Source organism: Leptonychotes weddellii, chromosome 4 (assembly GCF_054177405.1).
Source record: "Leptonychotes weddellii isolate Sample4059 chromosome 4, ASM5417740v2, whole genome shotgun sequence".
Lineage (NCBI taxonomy): Eukaryota > Metazoa > Chordata > Mammalia > Carnivora > Phocidae > Leptonychotes > Leptonychotes weddellii.
Genome location: NC_138372.1, coordinates 155900383 through 155923766, shown reverse-complemented (window position 1 = coordinate 155923766; position 23384 = coordinate 155900383). Strand labels below are relative to the sequence as shown.

The following is a 23384-nucleotide window of genomic DNA, read 5'->3' as shown; positions in this document are numbered from 1 at the left end:
ATCTCATTCACTTATTTAGCTGTTGTCTATCCCCATTAGGACGTAAACTCCAGGAGAGAAGGTACCACGACAGCTCTGATAGTCGCAGGATCCCCGGTGCCTAGAACCTTACACGCACTTAGTAAGTCCTCAACAAACATGTGTCGAATGAAAGAGCAAATGACGAACTACGTACTTTATTTTCCTTCTTCCTTTCCAAACACCGCTCGAGAAGACCCACCTGGATTACAAATCCGGCTTGAACTATATACCAGGCGTTCAGCCTCGCCATTGGCTGGAGTATTTGCCGTTGCCCCTGGCAACCACTGTTTCCCACCAGTCGTGTCTTCTCCCCGCCTGGTCCCGCCCCTTACCGCCCCGCCCCCGGACGGCCGAGCTTCGGCCCAGTGGCAAAATCTGTGCTTGCCCTTTAAGCGGCGGGACTTCTGGTCAACGTCTTCCGCTGGCCGCCGGAAGGGGAAGTTTCGCCGTCGAACGCTGCCTCGCTCGTCCGAATTCGGTGGCGCCACGTCCGCCCATCTTCGCCTTCTTATCCGCGGCTTGGGCGGCTTCCGCCTCGACACCTTCCACTCGCGGAGCGGGCCGTGTCGTGAGGGGCCAGGGACGGGGAGTCGGGCGGCTGTGCGCAATCTGGCCACTTAAAAGGCGAAGATGTCGGATATCGGGGACTGGTTCAGGAGCATCCCGGCCATCACGCGCTATTGGTTCGCCGCCACTGTCGCGGTGCCCTTGGTCGGCAAACTCGGTCTCATCAGCCCGGCCTACTTCTTTCTCTGGCCCGAAGCCTTCCTCTATCGCTTCCAGGTACTGACCAGGGACGAGGGGAGTGCAGACTGCAGGTCCCAGGAGGCCTGGCGGCGGCGGAGCGTAAACCAGCATGTTGCGGGCGCGCGGTGCCTGGTGGGATTTGTAGTGCGACCGCTCCAGCGGTTTAGGGCGGGTCCTGTGGTCTGGGGGCGGGGTGGAGGCGAAGGGATCTGGAGCTAGGGCCAGGATGGCTGGAGAAGTGGGTTTGGCCTGGTAGGAAGGGACTGATTTCGCCTTCTAAGATTATGCTCCCCGCCCTCTGCATTCAGAGGAGGCCTAGGGAAGGTAATTCTGTGATAGTTGTTCATCTTTTGGACGCCGGTGATTAGCAGCTTGGGTCCACCCGGAGCAGGTGCCCTCTGACCTTGCTCTGCCACTCACTTGGGTGCCATGTGGTTGTCAACTTACTCAACATCCAGTTCTTCTTGTGTTAATGGAGTTTTTTTGTTTTTTTTTTTTTCTTTGTGGGAGTGGTTTGAGGTCAGATGCAAAGAGTTGTTTGCGTTTCACCCAGTCCCGACCTGGTATCTGGTAGTAGTTAAATGTATGAAGGACTGAGTAAAGAGTAAATTGGTCCAGAAATAGAAGGCCTAGTTATTTGTTTAAACATGAATACTGTCCAGAGTATTTCTGGCAAGGGAGTATTAGTTTCCCAGAGATGATCTTTATTCACTGGATTCTATGATTTAGATTTTTAATCAGTGGCAGGTCAGATACTAAGATCTGACATTAATTTGAGCACATTAGTTGACATGTGGATAACACTGTCTTGTCTTCCCCCTCTTTACTGGCTGTTTCTTAGTCTCTTTTGCTGGTTCCTCATCTTCCTGACCTTTAAATGTGATATGCCCCAGGGATCAGTTATAGGACCTTTTCTCTATACTCTCCCCAGCTGTAGGTGATCTCATTTAGCTCCATGGCGTTAAATACTTTATACACTGAAGACTCTCACATGCAAATATACATATTTTCAGTCCAGATTTGTCTCCTGATTTCCAGCTGTCTGTTTGGAATTGTCACTCGGATGACTAATAGGCATCTCAAATTTAAAATGTCCCAAACCGGATACCCTTTTTCCTTTGCTCTAGAAGTACATGGCAATTCCATTATTGCAGGAGCTCATACTAGTAGTCATAGAACCATCTGCGACTTCTCTTTCTGCCACATCCCACAATTTGCCAGCTAATTGTTTCCTGTATTTTAGACATATATCCAGAGTACAGGTCCCTTTCCATTCTCCATTGCAAGCCATTATCATTCCAGCCCAGTTCTTTTCTGTCTTTTCTCTAGACAGCTGGAATGATCGTTTTAAAACAGAAACCAAGTCCATCCATCCTCTGCCCCGAACCTTCCAATGTCTTCTCAACTCAGATAGGTAAAATCCAAGTCTTTTCAGTGGCCTGCAAGGCCCCCTACTGCTGCTCTGACTTTGTCTCCTACCACTTTCCACCTTCCTTGCACATTAGGCTCCACAATGGAATTTTTGTTATTCCTTCAGCAGCCAGCTCTCTCTCCTCAGGTCATTAGCGCATGTTGTTTCTCTGAGGAAGATAACCAGGATTACTTCCTTACCTTCTTCAAATCTCTTCCCCAGGGCCGCCTTATTGGCAAGGCTTTACGGATTGCCCTACATAAAATAGTAGCCCTCCTTCACTCCGTCTCCTTTATCCTTAATTTTACTTGCTACGTATCACCTGTTGGCATCTGTTAGTTGGCTTCCCTTCAGAAAATCAGGCTCCATGAGAGCCAGATCCCTGACTTGCTTACTACTGTCTTTGTTACCTAGAATATGCCTGGCACATCGCAGGTGCTTTCATGTTGGTTGAATGCATGGAAATAATTGGCACTTACTAGTGTTGGGCACTGGAGTCACAATAGTGAATAGGACAGAAAGTCCCAGCTCCCATGAAGAAAGGGAGAGAGAGGCGTGTGATAGATAGTGACTTAACATTTGATAGAGTGTTCCAGAAAGGCTTCAGAGAAGATATCTGAACTGAAACCTGAATGTCGAGGAGCTAGCTTTGGGAAGATCTGGCGCAGGGGACAACTTTCCAAGAAGAAGAAATAGTTAAGTGGAAGGCTGAGAGGCAGGGGCTAGAAACAGAAGGAAGAGTGGATAGCATAGTCCAGAGTCAGCTATAGGGATGAGGATTGGTAGATGAGGACAGAAGTAACGAGGGGTGAGTACGGTAAAGCAGAGATGGAAAGTAGTCTGGGCCTGGATCGTACAGGGCTTCGTGGTTTGAACTTTATCTTGAAGAGACCAGGAAGGCTCTGGAGCATTTTGAACAGAGGACTGACAAGATTGCTTTGACCACTCTGTGGGATGGACTTGATACATGCAATGGGGGAGAGGAAGGAATCAAGTTAGAAGGCAAGAGAGATGGTGTTTTGGGCCAGGGTGGCCACGAAGATAGAAGTGGATGGATTTGGGAGTTGAGTGGCCAAGGTTGCTGCTGAATGGATGTGAAAGGGGGGTGGCTGAAGGCAGCAGCAGTCAGAGATGTCACTCTTTGTACAGTGGATGGTGGAGCCCTTTACCAAGATGGGAAATGTTTAGGAAGGCATAGGCTTGGGGGCGGGGGAGGGTGTGGATAAAGAGTTCTGTTTTGGCCATGTTAAGTCTAGAGATGCCTCTTAGGCATCCAAGTGCAGAAGTTAAATAGGCAGTTGGATGTCAGAATAGGATTTGGGCCCACAGTCAGAATTGCACACTGTTTTCTATTTATTTGCTTTGGTAATTACTTGTGACCTAGTGAATGTTGTGCATTTTGTGCCTGGTGAGTGGCATGCTGGGTAATGCGTGTACATGAGGAGCAGTGGTTGTAAATCCTTTCGTGAGAAGGATCTGGTCAAAACTGGCTCTTTGACCCTCCTTGCAACATCTTGCTCACTTGTGTAGTCAGACGAGTAAAATAAGAAAGCCTTTCCAAGAGACTCCAGGTAAATATTGACAGCGATGATGTGATTATTAGGATCATCATTCATGTGCCAGCTCCCATGCTTCTCCCATCTTCTTCACGTTGTTTCGTCCGGGCTTATCCTGAGACCAGGGAGATTGTCCACATGTGAAAGGGCCAACATCTGTATCTTCTTTCTGCTCCTCTGGCTCCTACCCATTCTGGACAAATTTAGCTTTCAGACCCACCTGGAGGAACTCATTTGCAAATGAAGCAGTGGAAGGAAAAACTGCATCTGAGAGACAGATGTGTGACAAACAGCGTGTGATGTGCTTTCTGCTAGAGGCTCATCTTTTCCTTAGAAGCTGAGTCTTGAACAGCTTAAAAAAAATTGGGGATGATTGATTTAGAATTGTGGATTCACGTTGGAAGTGATGAGAGTCACTTCTCCTTATCTTTCGGTCTCGTCTGAGTACTTGTTGGTTTGGAACTGCAAAATTTAAAATGTTATTTTCTTAGTTTGGGTAGGGGTGTTAAGACTCACTATGCTGTTGTCCAAAATTCCTAGTCCCTCACATTTCACACTCATCCATCAAGTAGTTCATAATGATGAAATGTCTTCGTGTGGGTCCTTGATCAGTTAGGAGAGAGGTGGTAATTTCTTGCAGCCCTGGTGGTTTCTGAGATGATGTCTCCTGGGGCCGCTGGTGTCTTTGGACAGAATAAGCTGGCCCCCTTACATGTGTATTGTACTTCTGTGTTAGCTCATTCAGCTCCCACAGGCATCCCGAGACAAGTATCACTGCAGTGGGTAGACAGCTGCAGATACGGTTTCTACTTCCGTGAGTCAAAGATAGTTCTGAGCTGTCTCGTTCAACTCCTTCGCATAGTATCTACCAAAATACACAGTTCAGTGTTTAGCAAACATTCTTGAGGGTGATTTCTTCCAAGTCAGTTATCTACTTTCCCTTAAAAGAGAAAGACCATGGGATTTCAAGTCGTTGAGTCATGGTTCCCCAGGCCTGGCTCAGACCCTTACTAGTTCTCTGCCCTTAGGCAAGTTACTTATCCTTTCTGAGGCTCAATTTTGTTAGCTAAGAGTGGGGATAGTTTAATACCATTCGAACTCTGATCTAACTCCATTGATTATAAGATGCTTCATCAACTAAATACAACTTTCTGGAGGGATGGGAGAGTAGAAATTCCATTAAATGAATATGTTGATTGTAAGCCACATCCTAGTTTTAGAAACACAAAAGCAAGTGTCCTCAAATTGAGGAGGTACGTTCTCTACTTCATGCCGCTGTTATGTAAAATTCATAGAAAAATGCGAAGTGCCCAGTAAATAGTCTGGTAAATAACCTATTCAAAAATAGTGCCCATTTTTATTTACTAGCCAATAATTCCTGCTATTATTGCTTTTTCTCTGTGGGCAGGAAGATTCTAATTTCAATTTGTAACCGTAATTGAAATGTAACTGCTGGATTATTATCCCATAGTTTGCCCCCTTAAAAGCATCCTGACCTTAGGTGAGAAGAGATGAACTCTCAATTTCAAAGATTTGTTTTCAGGAATCATGAGATGGCACCAGCCACATCTGTGATTTGGGCCTTGTGCTTATATTTTCCAAGCTTTTGCTTATGTTATCACCTTTAACCCTGATGACAGCAACACTAGCAGATTGATTTAAGAGTGTGTTGGGGATGGCTGAGTAATTAATATTCCATTATATATACATACACCGCATCTTCTTCATCCATGTGTTGATGGGCTTCTGGGCTCTTTCCATAGTTTGGCTTTGTGAACATTGCTGCCGTAAACATTGGGGTGCAGGTGCCCCTTCAGATCATTACATTTGTGTCTTTGGGGTAAATACCTTAAGGAGGGCACGAGATGTAATGAGCACTGGGTGTTATATAAGACTGATGAATCACTGACCTCTACCTCTGAAACTAATAATACACTATATGATAATTAATTGAATTAAATAATAAAGTTTAAAAAAAAAAGCGTAGTGGGGAAGAGAGACCTATTACACACATAACCCGGAACGGACGTGAACTTGGTCTATAGGCTGAGCATAGAAGTAGCCTCAAGGTTTGGATTAGAGCTTTAGTGGCTAGGGTTTTGGTATGTACAGCTCTAAAAGCTTTCCTTAACAGTCCTGTCCACTTCAGACAGCTGTGCTGTGGCCTGTAGATAAGGTTGCCATTAGATCATAGCTTTAGCTTTTTATGGAATTATAGCATACAGGCAGTAAAGTGTATGTATTATATATTTATAAATTTTTAAAAACTGAATATCTGTATATGACCAGCACCCAGATCAAGACGGAGAACATTACCAGTATCCCCCAAACCTTCCTACGGCTCCCTTCTGGTAACTACCCCCTCCAAGGGTAACTACTTTCTTGCCTTTTAGTATCATAGATTATTTTTGCCATTTTTTTTTTTTTTTTTACTTTACGTAAATGAAATCTTACAGTATGTACTCTTCTGTGTCTGGTCTCTTTTTTACAGTGTGTATGAGTCACCCGTATTGTTGCACATGGTTATAGATTACCATAGACCACCATCTGTTTACCCATTCTACTGATAATGGGCCTTTTGGATAGTTTCCAGTTTTGGCCATAATGAATAGTGTTGTGAACATTCCAGCACATGTCTTGGTGAACATAGGTATACGTTTCTGTTGAGTACATATCTAGGAGTAGAATGAATGGCTTCTTCATCTTCTTTTTTTTTAATGCAATAATCACTGACATTTACTGAAAAATACTCAAATTGTGTCATGGACTATTCGATTTCATACCATCTTATCAGGCTTGTTTTGACGATTAGACAACGTATTTTATTTTTATTTTTATTTTTTTTAGATTTTATTTATTTATGTGAGAGAGAGCACAAGTGGGGAGGAGAGGGAGAAGCAGGCTCCCCGCAGAGCAAGGAGCCCGATGCGGAACTCGATCCCAGGACCCCGGGATCATGACCTGAGCCTAAGGCAGACGCTTAACCGACTGAGCCACCCAGGCGCCCTAGACAACGTATTTTAAAGAGGGAGCAAGGAAGGCACCAAATGGTTAGGTACCGTGCCCAGCTCATACACATAGTAACTGGTGGAATCAGGATTCGAAGCCCACTAAGAATTACTGCACACTATGTGGCCTTCCAATAAAACTTCCTTTCCTCACAGATTTGAAATACTACTTTGATAACACACCAACTTGCCATAAATATATCGGTCTGTTTATGGACTTTCTGTTCTATTTCAGTGATCTATTTGTCTATGCTTATACTACCTTGTGATTTTTTAAAATATCTGATCCTGTTATGCACCTTAATTAAAATTTTAATAAGCTCCTGTTGACCTCACAATCAAGTCCAAACCCTTTAGCATGTCATATAAGGCCCCCTGCCAGCCACCTCCTTCCTACTCTGGAGCCTCAGATGTGGGTACAGATCTCTTTCCCCTATGTTCTAGTTAGAAAAACCTTCTGGTAGATGTCTGACAGGCCAAGCAGTCATTCCATGTAACATCCATGTCTCCGTGCTTTTGTTTGTATGCTTCCTATGCCTCATTTTCTTTACTTCATATATTGGGCAAGCACCGATGGTTAGAAATGTACATGATCGGAACTCCAGGGATCTTCAGGATCCTTTGTTTAAGGTCTGGGTCAACTGTGGCCACAATGTAACACTTGTGCTGAGTTACTGTCTGTACTGCGCAGTCGTCTGCATAGGCTCCTTTGTGTGTGTATGGTAATCGTTCAAATCTTGGATTGTTGGCAATCCTTAGAGCCACGCGATACTTTTACCCCAGTTTCACAGTTATACAAGGGATACACTTGGCATACAGACAGTCCATCATTGACTGTACCAAGTCAAGTTTGGCTTGAATGGAAAAGTTAAAGTTGGTATCAACCAGGATGTGGTAAGGTGGGTCCACCTGTGTGTTATATTGGAAGAAGAAGCAGGAAGGATGTTGGGGGACTTCTCTTTCCTTGAGTGAACAGGGATCTTTCTTTTCTTTCTTTTTAGGTTTTAATCTATCCTTCTCTTTAAGCCTCTGGTCTTGGAGGGAGACTAAGCGTTCACTACATGGTCGCATACTTCCTTGCTTTCTTTTGCTTCCCCTTGTTCACGCCCCACTCTCGTTTCTCGAATGGATGGCTTCTAATAGCTCTTTTAAAGTCCACAATTGAACCCGGGTGCCTTTCGGTTGTTTGTCTTGCCTACCTAGGATGTCCAAAAACAAAAAAAACAAAAAAACCCCACACTTAGCTAACATCAGCATTTGGCACATGGGTGCTCCCCCTCTTTCTTGTTTGGTGACCTGTGTAGAGTTTCTTAACTCCAAATCAATCAGCTCATACTGTTTCAGGAAAAATCTTTGTTTTTGGTACTTTAAAAACCCCACTTTAGACTCTGGGTAGCATTTGTGATGATTGCAGTAGCAGATTGTTTGGGAGATTTTTTAGTTCAAGGACGGCTGCAGCCCACTCTCTCAACAGAAGTTTTTGGACTAGTAACTAAAGAGCAGTGTCTTCTCCCTTTCTTAAAGCCTTATATGCCACTGAAGATGTGGGCTTCTTGCTTTGAAGTGAGGAGCTCTGGGCAAATCACCTAAACTGTCATGAGGGCCCAGCTTTCATCATGAAAAAGTTGGGGTGCCATGAGGTGAAAAGGAGCTGCTCCCCTCCCCTCTTCTGCCTACAGGTCCTGTGCTCTTGGTGCTGCACTTGGCTGCCCATGATGGGATCTGTGAAGGCTTTCCAGGGTTGAAAAATGGGCCTCCACCCTCTCCCACGCCCTGAAAAGCAAGCCATTTTCTTATCCTAACTATTTACATATCAGAGGAAAGGAGGGGATTTAGCTAGGCACCTTCAGTGGGGATTTCAGAAGTGTATTACATTGTGTTTTTCTCCAGAGATCAGCTCTCTCCTGGTGTTTTTAAATTATAATTTTAAAGTAATACAAAAATAATATTAAGTCTCTTAGATCAATGAAAGCCAAGTATAACTCAAGGGTAAGCTTAATGAACGGGGAAAAGAAGTAAGATATTTTGACAGACACTGATTTCCAAAGCACAGGTGCACACAGTGGCTAAAAATAGTGCCATGTCGTCAGTGTTAGTGAAAGATGTAGTCGGAAAAAACCAGGGTTTCGTTTCCAAAATCAGGCTCTGAGTAACTTACAGGAATACAGAGGTAGCTTAAAATGGGAATTCGTAAAAACCATGTCAGTGTGTGTCTCCTAACAGATTATAATAATCATACAGCCACACATACCTTTTTTTTTTTTTTTTTTAAACAAAGGACCTTTTTAATCCACTTTCTTAATTCCTACCTTTTACAAAATCTGGAAATAAGGAAGGTGGAGTCAGGGGGCAGACGTCATTGGGTAGATGAAGACACCAACGCAAAGGTCTAGACTTTTCCAAGGCCCCAGGGCTATGTAAGGGCCAAGGCCAGGGCTTGCTTGCTTCTGGTTTTTGCTCAGTGCTCTTCATAAGCAGGGAGAATCAGGCTTATGCAAGTATAGTAGTACTTAAAATGTTTACTACTTGTAATTATTCCTCATAATAATGATATCACTTGTGAGAGACATTGTAAAAAAAAACTAAGGGTTTTGTGTCATAAACTCTGGAGTCAAGCTGTCTGGGATAAAATTCTAGCTCCACCACTTACTAGCTATTATTTAACCTTTTCTCATTCTATTTCTTCAACTATAAAATCTATCTCCTGAGTCATTGCATGTAAATGACTAGAAGAGCACACTTTTTTTTAACCACTAATCAAAATAGGGCACGTATTAGTAGATCATTCCCCTTTTACGGATGGATGTTGAGGCTCAGGAGTGAGAGCTCGTAAGCCAGGACTTACAGCCACGCCTTCTCAAATCACTTCCAGTGTTCTTTCTATTAAACTCTACTGTATCTATGATGAAGTTGTAAATGAATCAAAATGAATTTCAACCTATTTTGTTTTACTGGTTTAATACGGGGTTCTTGGAAAGTCACTCTTGGGTATCCCACAAAGTGCGTTTTCTTCCAAAGGGAATTGAGCTGTGAGGGTTACATTCCTGCACTTGGAGAATGTAACTGGGCAGCTCGGTGTCTGGCCAGGCGCCACAGCTAATGTCCTCTGTTCCAGCCACACCCAAATTGTCAGCAGTACCTGTTCGTTCATTGTGTTCTTGCAGTTCTTTCGGACTTTGTATTTGTTTTTCCGAGACCAAATTTCCCCTCCCTTGGGATCACTCTTTTGCTTCTTTGGACAACCCGCTACTGGAGAGCTCCTTGATGCAGGGGTCGTGTCCTTGATGCTTGGGTAGTAAGGCCAAAGCCAGCATCATGCTGGTATTTCCTATGGTCTAGGAAGGTCATCTACTTCAACCACTGTTACTTAACATCGTTCTGGGAGTACTAGCCAGTGAATTAGACAAGAATGGAATAAGATTCAAAATTTTATTCACAGATGGAGTTGTATACTTAGAAAGCCCAAGAGGCTCAGTTTTCCAATATTACAAACAATAAGGTAACTCAGCTAATATTACAAACAATAAGATAATTCAGCTTTGATGGTTGGGTATATACAAAACTAATAAAAGCTATGAAAGACTTCTTCCTGGTTGGGAATTGTATCACACTGATACCATAAAGATGCCGGTTCTAGTTCTTTTAGGAAAATAAAATTTCGAGACCAGCCAAGAAAATTAAGACAAACGTAGAAGAAAAATCGGAGAGGGATTATTTAATCATGTGACTTTACCAGATATTGTAACGTACTATAAGACTAGAAATTAAAATAGTTTGATATTGATATAGGAATTCAATTCCAAACAGGATAGCACTTTAATATAATAAGAGACTTTACTACAAAAGGAAATATATGAGGAAAGTAGCTTTTCACATCAATGGAGAAAGTATGGGTTACTCTGTAAATGGGATTGGGAAAGCTGAGGGACCATCTAGAAAAAGAAGTCAGATCTCTTCCTCACTCCTGAGATGAACAGGGAATGTGTTACAGTGAAACTGTGAACACTTTAATATTCTTAGAGCGGAGAAGTAGCTTGTGAGCAGGATACGTGATGGATACATTTGCCTCCATTAAAGGAACACTTCTACATGTCAAAATATGGCAAGAATACCATCAAAGCATAGATTTAATGACAGACCAGAAAATATTTGCAACAATGAGAAAGGGGAATTTCCATAATATATAAAGAAATGCAAATCTAGCAGAAAAATGAAGAAAGGAAATGGCTAAAGTTTCAAAAACATAATTGGTAAATATAGAATACACTAAATGGTGAGCGCGTGGAGGCAAGACAGGCATTAATCTACATTTTAGGAGAAAGTGTAAGTCGGTTAAATATTTTTGTAGGCATTTGGCAGTGTCTACCAAAATTAAACTCAACTGTCTATTAATTTAGCAGTTTAACTCACAGGATTTTATCCTACATGTACGTGTATAAAGAAGATAATCAAGAATAGGCATTGTGGCATTGTAACAGTGTAAATGAATTTTGGACATTCACATAAAAGGAATACTAGAAAGCCAGCAAAAATATTTTGTCAAGGGAATGAAACAAGGTATAGAACTGTGTAATGGGAGGCAGGATGAAAAGGGAGGAACAGTAACACATAATATTATTTGTTGAAAGAAATACAAGAAACAGATCGTTGTTGCTGAAGGGAATTGGGAGATGGGGGTCAGGAGGGAGACTGTAGACCCTTCTGTAATTTTTTTTGGGGGGGGGGAGTTAATATTGTGAAGTCATATATCCATATTGCCTAAATAGCACAGGGATTTGAATACAAACATTTCTGTTTTACTTCTACCTTTTGAATATGACAGTTTTTGGGAAGGCTTGTCATCCCAGTATATTCTTTTTCCTATGTAGAGATATTACTGTCCTGTTGGAAATTGTCTTTATAGTTCAGTTTTGACGGGCTTAGCTGTATGCCTTATCCCAGTAAAGACTAACCATGCATGCACTTCTATAGTATTGATTTTTTTCAACTTGGCTAGAAGTATTTATTGCTTATATTATAATATTTTATTCCGTCGATTTGCAAATTGATATGATTGTAGCTGATGAGAGCTCTTCTTCAGTTTTCTTGAATTATATTGGTGGTGTCCCTTTGGTAGCCATCATCACAGAGGAGAATGTTTTGCGAGGATGCATTTTGTTTAGTTAAAAAAAAAAAAATTAACCAGGCTTAGAGAAACTAACGGCTGTGTCTATTTCAATCTGGACAGATTTGGAGGCCAATCACTGCCACCTTTTATTTCCCTGTGGGTCCAGGAACTGGATTTCTTTATTTGGTCAATTTATATTTCTTATATCAGTATTCTACACGACTTGAAACAGGTATGTTATCCATAGTTGTTTTAAGATTTGTTTCTGATTAATTTACCAGTTCGTGTTTACGTATTGGAAGAATTTTGAGGGCAGTTGGCTTAGGAAATGGCATAATGATGGCAAATGCTCAGAAAGTCGGACCGATGCTAGGACTCTCCTAGGCGCTTAGATGACTTGATTTGTAATCCCTACAACATCATGAGGCATAAGTAACAGTATCACCATTTTATCAGTGAAAAAGTAGAAGACCGGAGCTTTACACATCTTGTCCACACCTTGTCTCTCGTGGCTGAGCTGTGTGCCTCTCACTTAAATTTGACATCTCATGTCTGTCACGTGGCGGTCCTTGTCCTTTAATGCACCATTTTGTTAGAAGTGTATACATCTCCCAGATTGGGGTTGTAAAATACGCCTTTATACTATGAAAGCCTTGTTCTCTGTGATCGAATCACTCACTTGTAAAATACATAGCTGGGATTTAATAATACGGTGGTTTATCAGATATGACTACCCATATGATGTCATGGATAAGCTTTTTTACAAAAATCTTTTCTTAGAAGTTTCTTTGTGAATTTTTACTTACTTCCTTTGTATAATACCTTATGTGCTGTTCTGAGTTGCTTATACTGAGCAGCAATAAAGTGAGGCGCTGTGTCAAAACATGAACATAATTTCGTTAAGCCTAAATGATTTTGAAAAGGTTGGCTGACTCCAGAGACTTTATAAACCCACTGGCTGTTAGCTCAGGATAGAGAATTCTGAACCACCCTTAAATCTAAGTCAGTTTGAGAATTGTGAATCAACCTCATAACTGCAGGGAAGTAGAAGGATGGGCATTTGGTGTCAAACGTGATTTTTCCTTAAATTGGCATTTGTACAAGGTGCGTTTAAAAAGGAAAATCATTATATTAATACGAAGTGTCCAGGCATTGACTGTTACCACTGGAAGGGACCTAGCCCATCCCCTTTTTCAGGGAGGTGAAGTGTCTGGGCAGAGCCAAAACTGACAAGGAGGATTCTCACCACCACATCTCGGTTTGGTCCTTAAAGCCCCCAGAATACGTGATTTTTATTCTCCCCTGTCCCAGTTGGGCCTGATAATGATGCTGACTTGCTTCGCATTCTACTCCTCCGATATAATTTCATTGAGGATTAAGCTGTTGGAGTAATTTTGTTTTTACATCAGTAGTAAACTCTAAGTGTGGATGACTCATGACCGGCTTTTAAACATTTGGTTGTGGAAAAATTTCAAACATACACAAAAGTAGTGAGAAAGGTGAATGAACCTTTGTTTTCCTTTTCATTGAGATACAATTCACATAACAAAAAAATGACAGTTTTAACCATTTTAAGGTGTACAGTTCTGTGGTCTTTTTTTTTTTTTAAAGATTTTATTTATTTGAGAGAGAGTGAGCATGAGCAGGGGGAAAGGCAAAGGGAAAGGGAGAAGCAGGTTCCCTGCTGAGCAGGGAGCCCGAAGTGGGGCTTGATCCCAAGACCCTGAGATCATAACCTGAGTTGAAGGCAGACGTTTAACCTCTGAGTCACCCAGGCGCCCCAGTTCCTTGGTCTTTAGTCTGTTTGCAGTGTTATGCAACCATCACTACTATCTAATTCAAGACGTGTTCATCAACCCCCCAAAACCCAAAGCAGTTACTCTCCATCCCCTACCCCCCTTTCTCCAAGCTCCTGGCAAGCTCTGAACTACTTTCTGTGCATATGGGTTTGACTATTTGACACATTTTATGAGTCCTTCTGTGACTGACTACATTCACTTAGTAGAATGTTTTCAGGGTTTATCCATGTTGTAGTGTGTGTCTGCATGTCTACATGAACTCCCTTTTAACTATAGCTCACCTTTAAAAAAAAAAAAAAGTATTTGTTTAAGTAATCTCTATAGCCAACATGGGGCTCGAACTCAGGACTCAGAGATCAGGAGTCGCATGCTCCACCAACTGAACTAGCCAGGCGCCCCTACCTTCTCACCTTTAACAATGATCTCATCGCTGGTCTTATTTGATCTCTATTCATGTCTGTGCCCGTACCCCTGATTATTTGAAGCAAATGCCAGACATGATAGCGTTTCATCAGTAAATATTTTAATATTCACCTCTGAAACCCAAGGACTTAAAAAATGATCGTAATACTGTTATGAAATGTAAATTACAATAATTTCATGACCACATTTTGTTTGTAAATTGTTTTCTCTTGGTTACTTGATATCCTGGACCCCATTTACCCTTCTCTACTATCTAGTCAGGTAATATAACTAATTTGTAATACCTGAATAACACTTAAGATCGATCTACAGGATTATTAGCCCATTGATCTCTTTTGTCTGCTTTAATTCTTATGTTCCCCCCCCTTCCCTACTAGCCAGTCACAGAGCATTTTGAAGTTCTAGAGCCGAGAGGCATTTTTAAAAGTTTTATTGACCTCTAATTCAAATGCTATCCAGTTCCACCCATTTAAAGTGTATAATCTGGTGAGTGTTCATAGAGTTGTGCAGTCATTATTACAATTAATTTTAGAATATTTTATCACCACAGAAAGAAACCCTGTACCCATCAACAGCCATTCCCCATTTCTATTCAACCTCATCTTCCCCTTAAGCTTTTATGCAACCACTAATTTACTCTTGCCTTTTTAGATTTGCCTCTTCTGGACATTTCTTTTTTTTTTTTTTTAAGATTTTTTTTTATTTTTTCATTTGAGACACAGAGATACAGAGAGAGCATGAGCAGGGGGAGAGGCAGAGGGAGAGGGAGAAGCAGACTCCCCGCTGAGCCAGGAGCCCGACGTGGGGCTCGATCCCAGGACCATGGGATCACGACCTGAGCCGAAGGCAGACGCTTAACCCATCTGAGCCACCCAGGCGCCCCTGGACAGTTCTTACAGAAGGAATCATGCAATATGTGACTGGCTTCTTTCACTTAGTGTAGTGTTTTCAAGGTTCTTCCATGTAGCATTCCTTTTTATTGCCAAATAAGACCCCATTGTACGGAATTATCATTATCACGTTTTGTTTTTCCATCCATCAGTTGATGGACGTTTGACTTGTTTTCATTTTTCACTGTTACGAATAAGGCTGCTATGAACATTCATGTCCAGAGGAACTTTTGAGGCCTGTCCTTTTAAAATAAGATTTCACAGACAAGAAAACAATGGTCTGGAGAGGTGGTGACGTGCCCTGAAGGTCATAAAGCTGTTTGAGATAACACAGCTAGGACTGGAGCCCAGGTTCGCTGATCCCCAGTCTTTTCTGCACCATACAGCCTCATGTTAACATCCTGACAAAATGCTTGCCACCTGCACATTTTCCTCCCTGACTCAATTAAGTATACAGCAGTGTTGGCTTATTTATAAGGCTTCTGATTTGAACTGGAAGACTGCAGTTTGAGACCAGTGAATTTGTAAATTTCCAGTTGCAAACTTGTCAAATAATACAGTACTGTAGTTTATGTGATTACAATAGTTAAAGTATTCAATCCAAAGAATCCTTAGAAATCATAAAGCCAGTGGGGTGCCTGGCTGGTTTAGTAGGTAGAGTGTGCGACTCTTGATCTCAGGGTCGTGAGTTTAAGCCCCACCTTGGTCGTTTATTTTAAAAAAACACAAACAAATCACAAAGCCGAAACCAAAGCAAAAGAAGCACAACTATTACTAAAATTCAGAAGTGTTATTAGAATTTCACCTCTGATTCATCCATAGGGATCCCCTACCATTAAGCATACTTAACACTGGGGCTAAAGTGTGCCTTTGAGATACCAGGGGAGAAACTGGGGAAAGAAGGAGAGACTTCTGCTAGAAACTTGTTTTATTATTTTTATTTTTTATTCTCTTAAGATTTAAAATTTTTTTTATTTATTAGAGAGAGCTAGTGTGACCTTACAGTCATTTGTTTCTTATCTCTGCCTCTTTTCTAGTCTGCCAGCTGAAGGCATGAGGAACCACTCTGAGAAGGGAGAGCCAGACCAGTGTTGATTATTCTGTCCAGAACTGAGACAGAGTCTGGTATATGGTGTAGTAACAAAGGCACTAGACTAGTAATTATAGAGTTCACCCTGCTTCTAACAAGCCATGTGACTCTGGTCATGCAACTTTTGTCCTCATCTGTAGAAAGGGAGTCTTTCCTTTCTACCTCCCAGAAGGTGAAGAGTCAGAGGCTATGGGAAGGTTTGGCTATGGCCCCATTCCTCCTCTCCTTCAGCATCGTTTTCCCTTGCTAGAATGTAAGCTGGAAGGAGATCGGATCTTCTCGGAAAGCTCAGTGTCAGACCCAGTGGTAGTGTGTGTGTGTATCTATAACAACAACAACAGTAGGAACCTCCCAGCAGAGTCATGCTGGAGGAGTCACGATGGTAGGCAAGGCAGATGGGCTCCTCCCGCATCAGAGCTTATGGTGTAGTGGAGGGGGAAAGGATTACCTGGGTGATCACAGATGTGTTGACAGGTCATGAGGAGAGCCAGGAAAGAGAGGCCGACTGGTTGGGAGGTCTTCAGGGGGTGGGATCGCAGATGCCTGTGGAACTGACTCTCCTCCCCGTGGGTCTTTTAGCCTGCAGTGGTTGGGGAGCATTTTCCTTACTGGAATTCAGTTAGGAGAACACAGATTAGCCTTGCTCAGTTGACTCTAGTTCAGGGCTCTGTTGAGGACATGGTTTTATATATTTTTTTAATTTATTTTTAAAGATTGTATTTTTAAGTAATCTCTGCACCCAGCATGTGGCTTGAACCCACAACCCCGAGGTCAAGAGTCGCACACTCTACCGCTCTACCGGCTGAGCCAGCCAGGTGGCCCCGGGCATGGTTTTAGATGTTTTAAAAAATTTTCTTTTGCTTGAGAGGAGAAATTTAAAAATATTCTCATGTTGGCTTTCTCTGTAACTTTTTGAAGTATTTCTCTACATAGGAGTCACTTTGTTCTGAAATTCTGAACCATGACATTTGGCTTATTTTTGTTTCTAGGAGCTTTTGATGGGAGGCCGGCAGACTATTTATTCATGCTCCTCTTTAACTGGATTTGCATCGTGGTATCCTTTAGTCTGTTGTTTGGGGCCAGAAATAAACCATTATTTGCAGGTTTGGGGAAGTAGACAGTATTCTATACAACAGTTCAAATTATAGTATTTGCATCTTTGTTTGCTACAGTTAATAACTACGAATAATTAAAGTTCATTTTTAAAGCTGTAGTAAATCACAGAGCCTTTGAGTGATGGCGTTCTCTTGCCATTGTGGGGTTTTCCAAATTTGGTTGAATTTTACTGCTGTTCCTCTTCTTGTTCCCAGTTCTCATGTGTGACAGCTTGTTGACTGCAGCACAAAGAGATTCCGTGCCATGAAACAGCTTTTGGAATCTGTGCTGCTTCTCAGAAAATTAATTTACGACCAGCATCCCTTTCTGACTTCGCCGCTGCCCTTGTCTTTGGGGCCTACACGGTAACTCGGTCCCTCTGTAAGGCCCCGGTTCTGGGAAAGGACCTGCTCGGCTCTCTTCCAGCTGCGGACCTGTGCAGATGGTGAGGGCAGCAGAGCGGGCATGATGGCTCAGTCTGTGCCCAGTTGGTGAGTTTTAACATTGCTCTGGGGCTTAGCTGCCATTGAAGCTTGGCCAGGAGCCAGGACATGAGGCACTTTGGATGCCCTTTCCCCTCCTTTAAGGGAAGGCAAAAAAAAAAAAAATTGTTCTGGACCTCAACTATGCTATGGAGCCCTGGGTGTGAGTAGAATCCTTAATTTGTTTCTGGGCACAGGTATCTCCGTCTTCCAGTTGAAGATGAGATGCTAAAACGCAGGGCAAGGCAAAGAGGACGCAAGGGGGCCGACTGAGTCATATGGCAGAGGAGTTCACTTCTTGCATTTCCTTGTCATCATATAACAGAATATTCATAATGGAGATTATTAGATATTTTTGTGTTCTGGGATGTTTTAAACAACCTGAACTCTAGAAAAGGGTTTTCTTTCAGAACACAGGAATGAAATGAACTGATACGAGGTGCACAAAGCTTTGTTTGTCTCTGATCTTTAACTATATAAACCAAGATTACTGGCTTAGCGATGGATATGCAGGTAAGTGTCCCTTGAAACTATTTGCCCTTTTATGTGTTTCAGATTTACAATTAATGGCCTTTGAGAGAAGCTTAGATTGCATTAACCCTGTGGTTAATTACGTGGCATTTTGAAATTATAGAATTACAACAACTTTTGTTTTGAACATCTTACATGAATTATCTAAACCGTTACTTTCCTTGCTCATTTCAGGCTTCTTTGTTATGTTTGTGCATTGAGAGTGATGGTTCTCTAGTATTTTCTATGCATTATGTGGATATGTATTTTTTTTAATTGAGAATATATAGTAAGTAAGGTTTTACTGCCTACTTTTTTTCAAATAACCAAGCCTGACCCTGATATTTCTGAATGCACCTAAAGTAATTGTATTTTATTCCAGGATTTTGTAGCGTGCATTGTATAATTGATTAACTGAAAGGATCAGTTTGTAATTCTGATGATTGAATTTCTTTTTGGTTTTTGAATAGCCATATGAGAATTTGTTTGTAGGGGAGAGGTTAAAAAAAAAAAAAAGATTCCTGCTGAGCCTGTTTTAAGTGCCTCTGGAGCCTTGTCTTTACATGTTGACTTCTTTTGCAGTTGCTGATGATTCCTCTGATCATGTCAGTACTCTATGTCTGGGCCCAGCTGAACAGAGACATGATTGTATCATTTTGGTTTGGAACACGATTTAAGGTACTTTCACGTAGTTGGAAAAATTTCCTTTTCATTTGTCTCGGCAAAATCCCTCTTCAGCTCAGAGATGCACTTTCTGACTCGTGCAGTAGAGGTCACTGCAGAGCAGTGTACCGTAGGCAGGCCCCCTCTCCCCTGCTCAGTCCCCTTGCCTGTCTTTAGCCAACCTGAAATCCTTTGCTGACTATTCTCACTCCCTCTGTGCTTCAGGCCCCTCATGCATGTGACCCTGAGCAATCTCATGTCTGTGTGTGTGATAGAGAGGGGGAAGGAAAGATACTAATGGGGAGCAGTCTCTTAAAATCTGTTCTTATCATTCCCTGTTAACGTATTTTACACTCTAGCTAAAACAGTTTTTGTCCCCAAACACTTCCCTTAGTGCCTTCGCTCACAGTTTTCCACCAGGAACATCTTTTTTATTTTCTTCCTCTTGTAAATCCTACCTGTTCTTCATTTGAGTTGGGACTGAACATATTTCCCGGTCTCCTGCCTGGAATTAGTCTTGCCTTTGGGCTCTGCAATATGTTATGTTTCTCTTATAGTACTTACCTCATTCTGCCTTCAAGTTCTTTATATACAACCCTTTCTTTACTCGTTCATGAAGTTCCTTGCAGCTTCCTTAGCTCTTGGTATGATGTGTTGAATCTGGTCTGGTCAGAGGCTCAGATGTTGAATTCGGCTGGAGAGCTTTCTCATTGGGGAGAGTATTAGTTCAGGGCATCAGTGTGTAATGAGATAAAAATTCAGAGTAATTTTGTGAAATGTGCAAAAGAGGAACCTAAAAGGATGGGGTATTTTTAGTTTGTAGGTAGCAGTTTCCTAGTTGGAGTCTTAATGTGGTTCTGTTATGGGTCATGTTTTCATCAGCGTCCATAGGACACCCATTTCCTTTGTGAAACTCTGTTAATATTCACTCAGAGGGGCATGTATTGTGTCTGACCCTGGGCAAAGTACTTTGTCTCTCCAGTTACTAATACATGAATAAGTATAATTTTATCTTTTTAAAGATTTATTTATTTATTTTAGATAGAGCATGAGATGCAAGTTGGGAGGGGGGCAGAGGGAGAGGGAGAATCTCAAGCAGACTCCCCACTGAGCACGCGGAGCTCAATCCCATGACCCTGAGATCATAACCTGAGCCAGAACCAAAGAGTCGGACACTTAACTGCATCACCCAGGCGCCTCTGAATAAGTATAATTTTAGATAGGAAGTTTTAAGTACAATAATGCTAGATTGGTTTGAGAAATTTTTGCAGTGACTTTCCAAAGGATTTATATAAAGCTCTTATCAGTATATCTTTACCCATTCCAGCCTCCTAGCAGCTGTATCCTTTTTAGGTGTGGTTATTCATGTTTGTGTGTATTTTTTTCCTAGGCCTGTTATTTACCTTGGGTTATCCTTGGATTCAACTATATCATCGGAGGCTCGTAAGTGATAGTAGATTTACTTAATTGGAAACAAATCCTTAGAAGACTTCCATTATTGTTTATCTTCCTTCTCTAATCTTTATAAACTTTAAAGAAGTTTAACATTGATGTATTGGGACCTTATACTTAGGAAATACAGTTGACCCTTGAACAATGGGGGCTAGGGGTATCAAGCTCCTGCATAGTTGGGAATTAGTGTATATTCTTTAACTCTCCCAAAACTTAACTGCTAATAGTCTCCTGCTGACCAAAGCTTTACGGATACCATAAACAGTCAATTAACGCATTTGGTAAGTTATAGTGTATTACATGTATTATATACTGCATTTTTAGAATAAGGTAAGTTAGAGAAAAGAAAATATTATTAAAATCTTAGGAAGAGAAAAATACATTTACAGAACTGTACTATATTAATGAAAAAACTCCATATATAAGTGGGCCCACACAGTTCAGCTGTGTTCAAGGATCAACTGTAATTTCATTTTGATGTAACTGATTAAATTGCAGGGCTTTAAGCACATTTAGCATTGAATGATTGTTATTTTGTTAGCTCATCGTTAGGTACTGTGTACTTCCATTTATGTGTTTTTGAATAAGTATTTCTGGATTCATTGTCCAGATTGAGCAAACAAGGAACTAATTTAATTTGTGTCTGAGCTTGACTCCTCTAAGAACTATGCGTAAAATTACTATGTTTTTTATCCTTGAGGCATTTCCAGGATGCCTTGAAGACTGCTCGCCAGTCATCGAAATGCAAATTCTCAGATGGGAAGTAGTTTTGTAAGTGGTTTGATAGTACAGAAGTTTTAGCCAAATAGGCTCAGATTTCTAGCCTGGAATTGGAGCTGAGAGGAAAACCTTCAGTGCATCCAGTCAGAATTTTAAAAGGAAGATATCAAGATGCAACTGTTCTGTGAACTCCCACTTCCTATGCTACAAAATACTTCAAATGTTTTAACAGATTTTAATAGTACCAGTTCTTAATATGTCTGACATAGCTACTCTGTGTGGTCCTAACGTCTGCCGCGTAGTGATAGAAATGAGGGAATTGAGCAAACAGACTCTGTTTCGAGCTTAGCAAGTTCTGAGCGTGGTACAGGTGCCCCGCCGCCCGGAAGGGCAGAGTCTGGGAGTAGCTGCAAATGTTGACTTGTCCCTGACGGGACGCCTGTGGCAGGAGAAGACACAGAAGGATACGTGATAGTAGGAGTGGGTCTATAAAACCTTGAAGTGGCTTGTATGTAAGCCCTGGGAAAACCGAAGGTCAGTGTTTATTTTAGGATTACAAGGCGAAGGTCAGCTGTACGAAGTGATCTCTGATCTCTGTGATGTCTTACACTCAAGGATGCAGGAGGCAAGGGAGAAGTGTGTGGCTCCAGGAGTGGGGAAACGCGTTCCCTGCCGCCTCCCCCCACCCACCGCTCCAGAAGGGTTCCCATGCTTCTCTCTTGCCACCCTTCCGATTTGCCCGGGGTTTGCAAACACGGTATTTATGACTGAAGCGGTCAGAAGCTTGCTTTGCAACTTTCCGACTCTAGAGGCAGGAAGTAGCAAAAACGATATTTGGAGGATGAGCTGGGGCTTGAAAGAGCTGTCAGAGGGCAGCTGGTCTCGCAGAGCACAGACCCCCGCAGGACCGATTTCCCCTCCCCTCGGAATACCTTTGCCGTGCAGACTACAAAAGGGCTCATTGTGGGGCTGTCACAGGCTCCCGGGGACCAGAAACTGGCTGCCAGGAGGGCTCTCTTCCCTGGCCTACTGGGTACAACTGGCTACATCTCACTTGACTGCTTGAAGGGCTTCAAACTAATTTGGCTCTTTGTTTGCAGGGTAATCAATGAGCTAATTGGAAATCTTGTTGGACATCTTTATTTCTTCCTAATGTTCAGATACCCGATGGACTTGGGAGGAAGAAATTTTCTTTCCACGCCTCAGTTTTTGTAAGTGTTTTTTTGTTTTTGTTTGTTTTCTCATGGAACAGCCATGTTACTGCCGTGTCTTAAGCGTCCTCCTCAGAACTCCACAAGGGGTAGCATTTACGTCTTTGGCGGGTGGAGAAATGTGAGCCAACAGACTGGCCCTGGTCACACAGTCCCAGGAAGCCAGGGATCAAAGTCACAGCTCGGTCATTGCCGTGGAGCCCTTCCAGCTGGGGGCTGCTGCTGACTCACGGCAGGCGACACTGGGCACAGAGTAGCTCGGATGGGCAGGTGGGGCACTGTGCGAGGCTCCAGTGTGGGCCGCCGTGCGCCAGCATCAGTTTTACGCAAGATTTGGCCAGAGAAGAGGCAAAGGGGTTCAGTTAACCCGTTGGTTAGCAATTTCAGATCTTTTTCTGTGAGCTATTATAGAACAGAAGATTTGGGGGACTTTTCAGAGTGAAAGTGAGAAACTTGAGGTTCATATAGTCCAAGCACCCAGGGAGTGTGTGCTGGCTCTTTGTCTGCTTTTAGGGTTCACTCAAGTGAGGAAGCTAGGGGCACTGATGTGGTTCTGAGACAGAACCAAATCCCCTTCCCCTCATCTGCCAGTTTTGATCATCGGGGCGGACGCGGGGGGAGTGACTTAATAAAACCTCCGAGCTTCACCTTGCAAATCTGTAAGTTGAGGGGCTGCCCTGTCTCCCACCACTGCAGGTGGTAAGGTCCGCTGTTGGCCACGGGTTGGTGGGTGTCCGATAGATAAGAGCTCTTAGCTTTGTTCCTAATGTTGGGGCTGGGGTGGGGTTTTACGAGCCAGAAGAGGTGCTGACACACTGAAGCATGAAAGTAGCTGGCCATTCTGTCAGGGAAGCAAAAGACAGTTGAAGAAGGGACCAGTGAAATCGCCATCCGGGTGTCCCAGCCTGCCCGGCGACCGCGCCTGATCCCCAGAACCCTTCCACACATCTTGCTCATTTTTAACATTTTGCGGTTCGTCATTCTTCTGAGGGGTCAATGAGAGCAGTAAAACTTGAGGAGGCCCCTTCTCCCCCGACCACCTTTGTCAGTCAGGGGTGGGTTTTTGAAAACCTTCTTCTGTGAAATATAACATACAAACAGAAGTACAGTGTTATTTATTTATTTTTTTTTAAGTGCATAGAAAGAAACTTGTTTGTCTTCTGAGCCTTGAGTTGCCTTCAGGCTAAAAAAACAAATGA

The 23384-nt window shown here is 42.4% G+C and overlaps 1 protein-coding gene and 1 pseudogene across 3 annotated transcripts in view; one reads left to right on the top strand and one right to left on the bottom strand.

The window, feature by feature from the left end:
- The first annotated feature begins 435 nt into the window (after positions 1-435).
- Positions 436-23384, top strand: part of DERL1 (derlin 1) — a 67140-nt gene continuing 44191 nt past the window's right edge. Inside the window, exons 1-7 of one of the 3 annotated variants that reach the window (XM_081816486.1) lie at positions 436-804; positions 11971-12082; positions 17042-17106; positions 18116-18142; positions 18722-18817; positions 20193-20245; positions 22075-22185. In XM_081816486.1, the coding sequence (XP_081672612.1) occupies positions 652-804; positions 11971-12082; positions 17042-17106; positions 18116-18142; positions 18722-18817; positions 20193-20245; positions 22075-22185 (617 nt within the window). In that variant the 5' untranslated portion in view covers positions 436-651. The remainder of the gene's footprint in view (positions 805-11970; positions 12083-17041; positions 17107-18115; positions 18143-18721; positions 18818-20192; positions 20246-22074; positions 22186-23384) is intronic. The other 2 variants (XM_031019368.2, XM_006748341.3) reach the window with 2 other exon arrangements.
- LOC102727779 (rRNA-processing protein FCF1 homolog pseudogene) lies at positions 7296-9894 on the bottom strand (annotated as a pseudogene).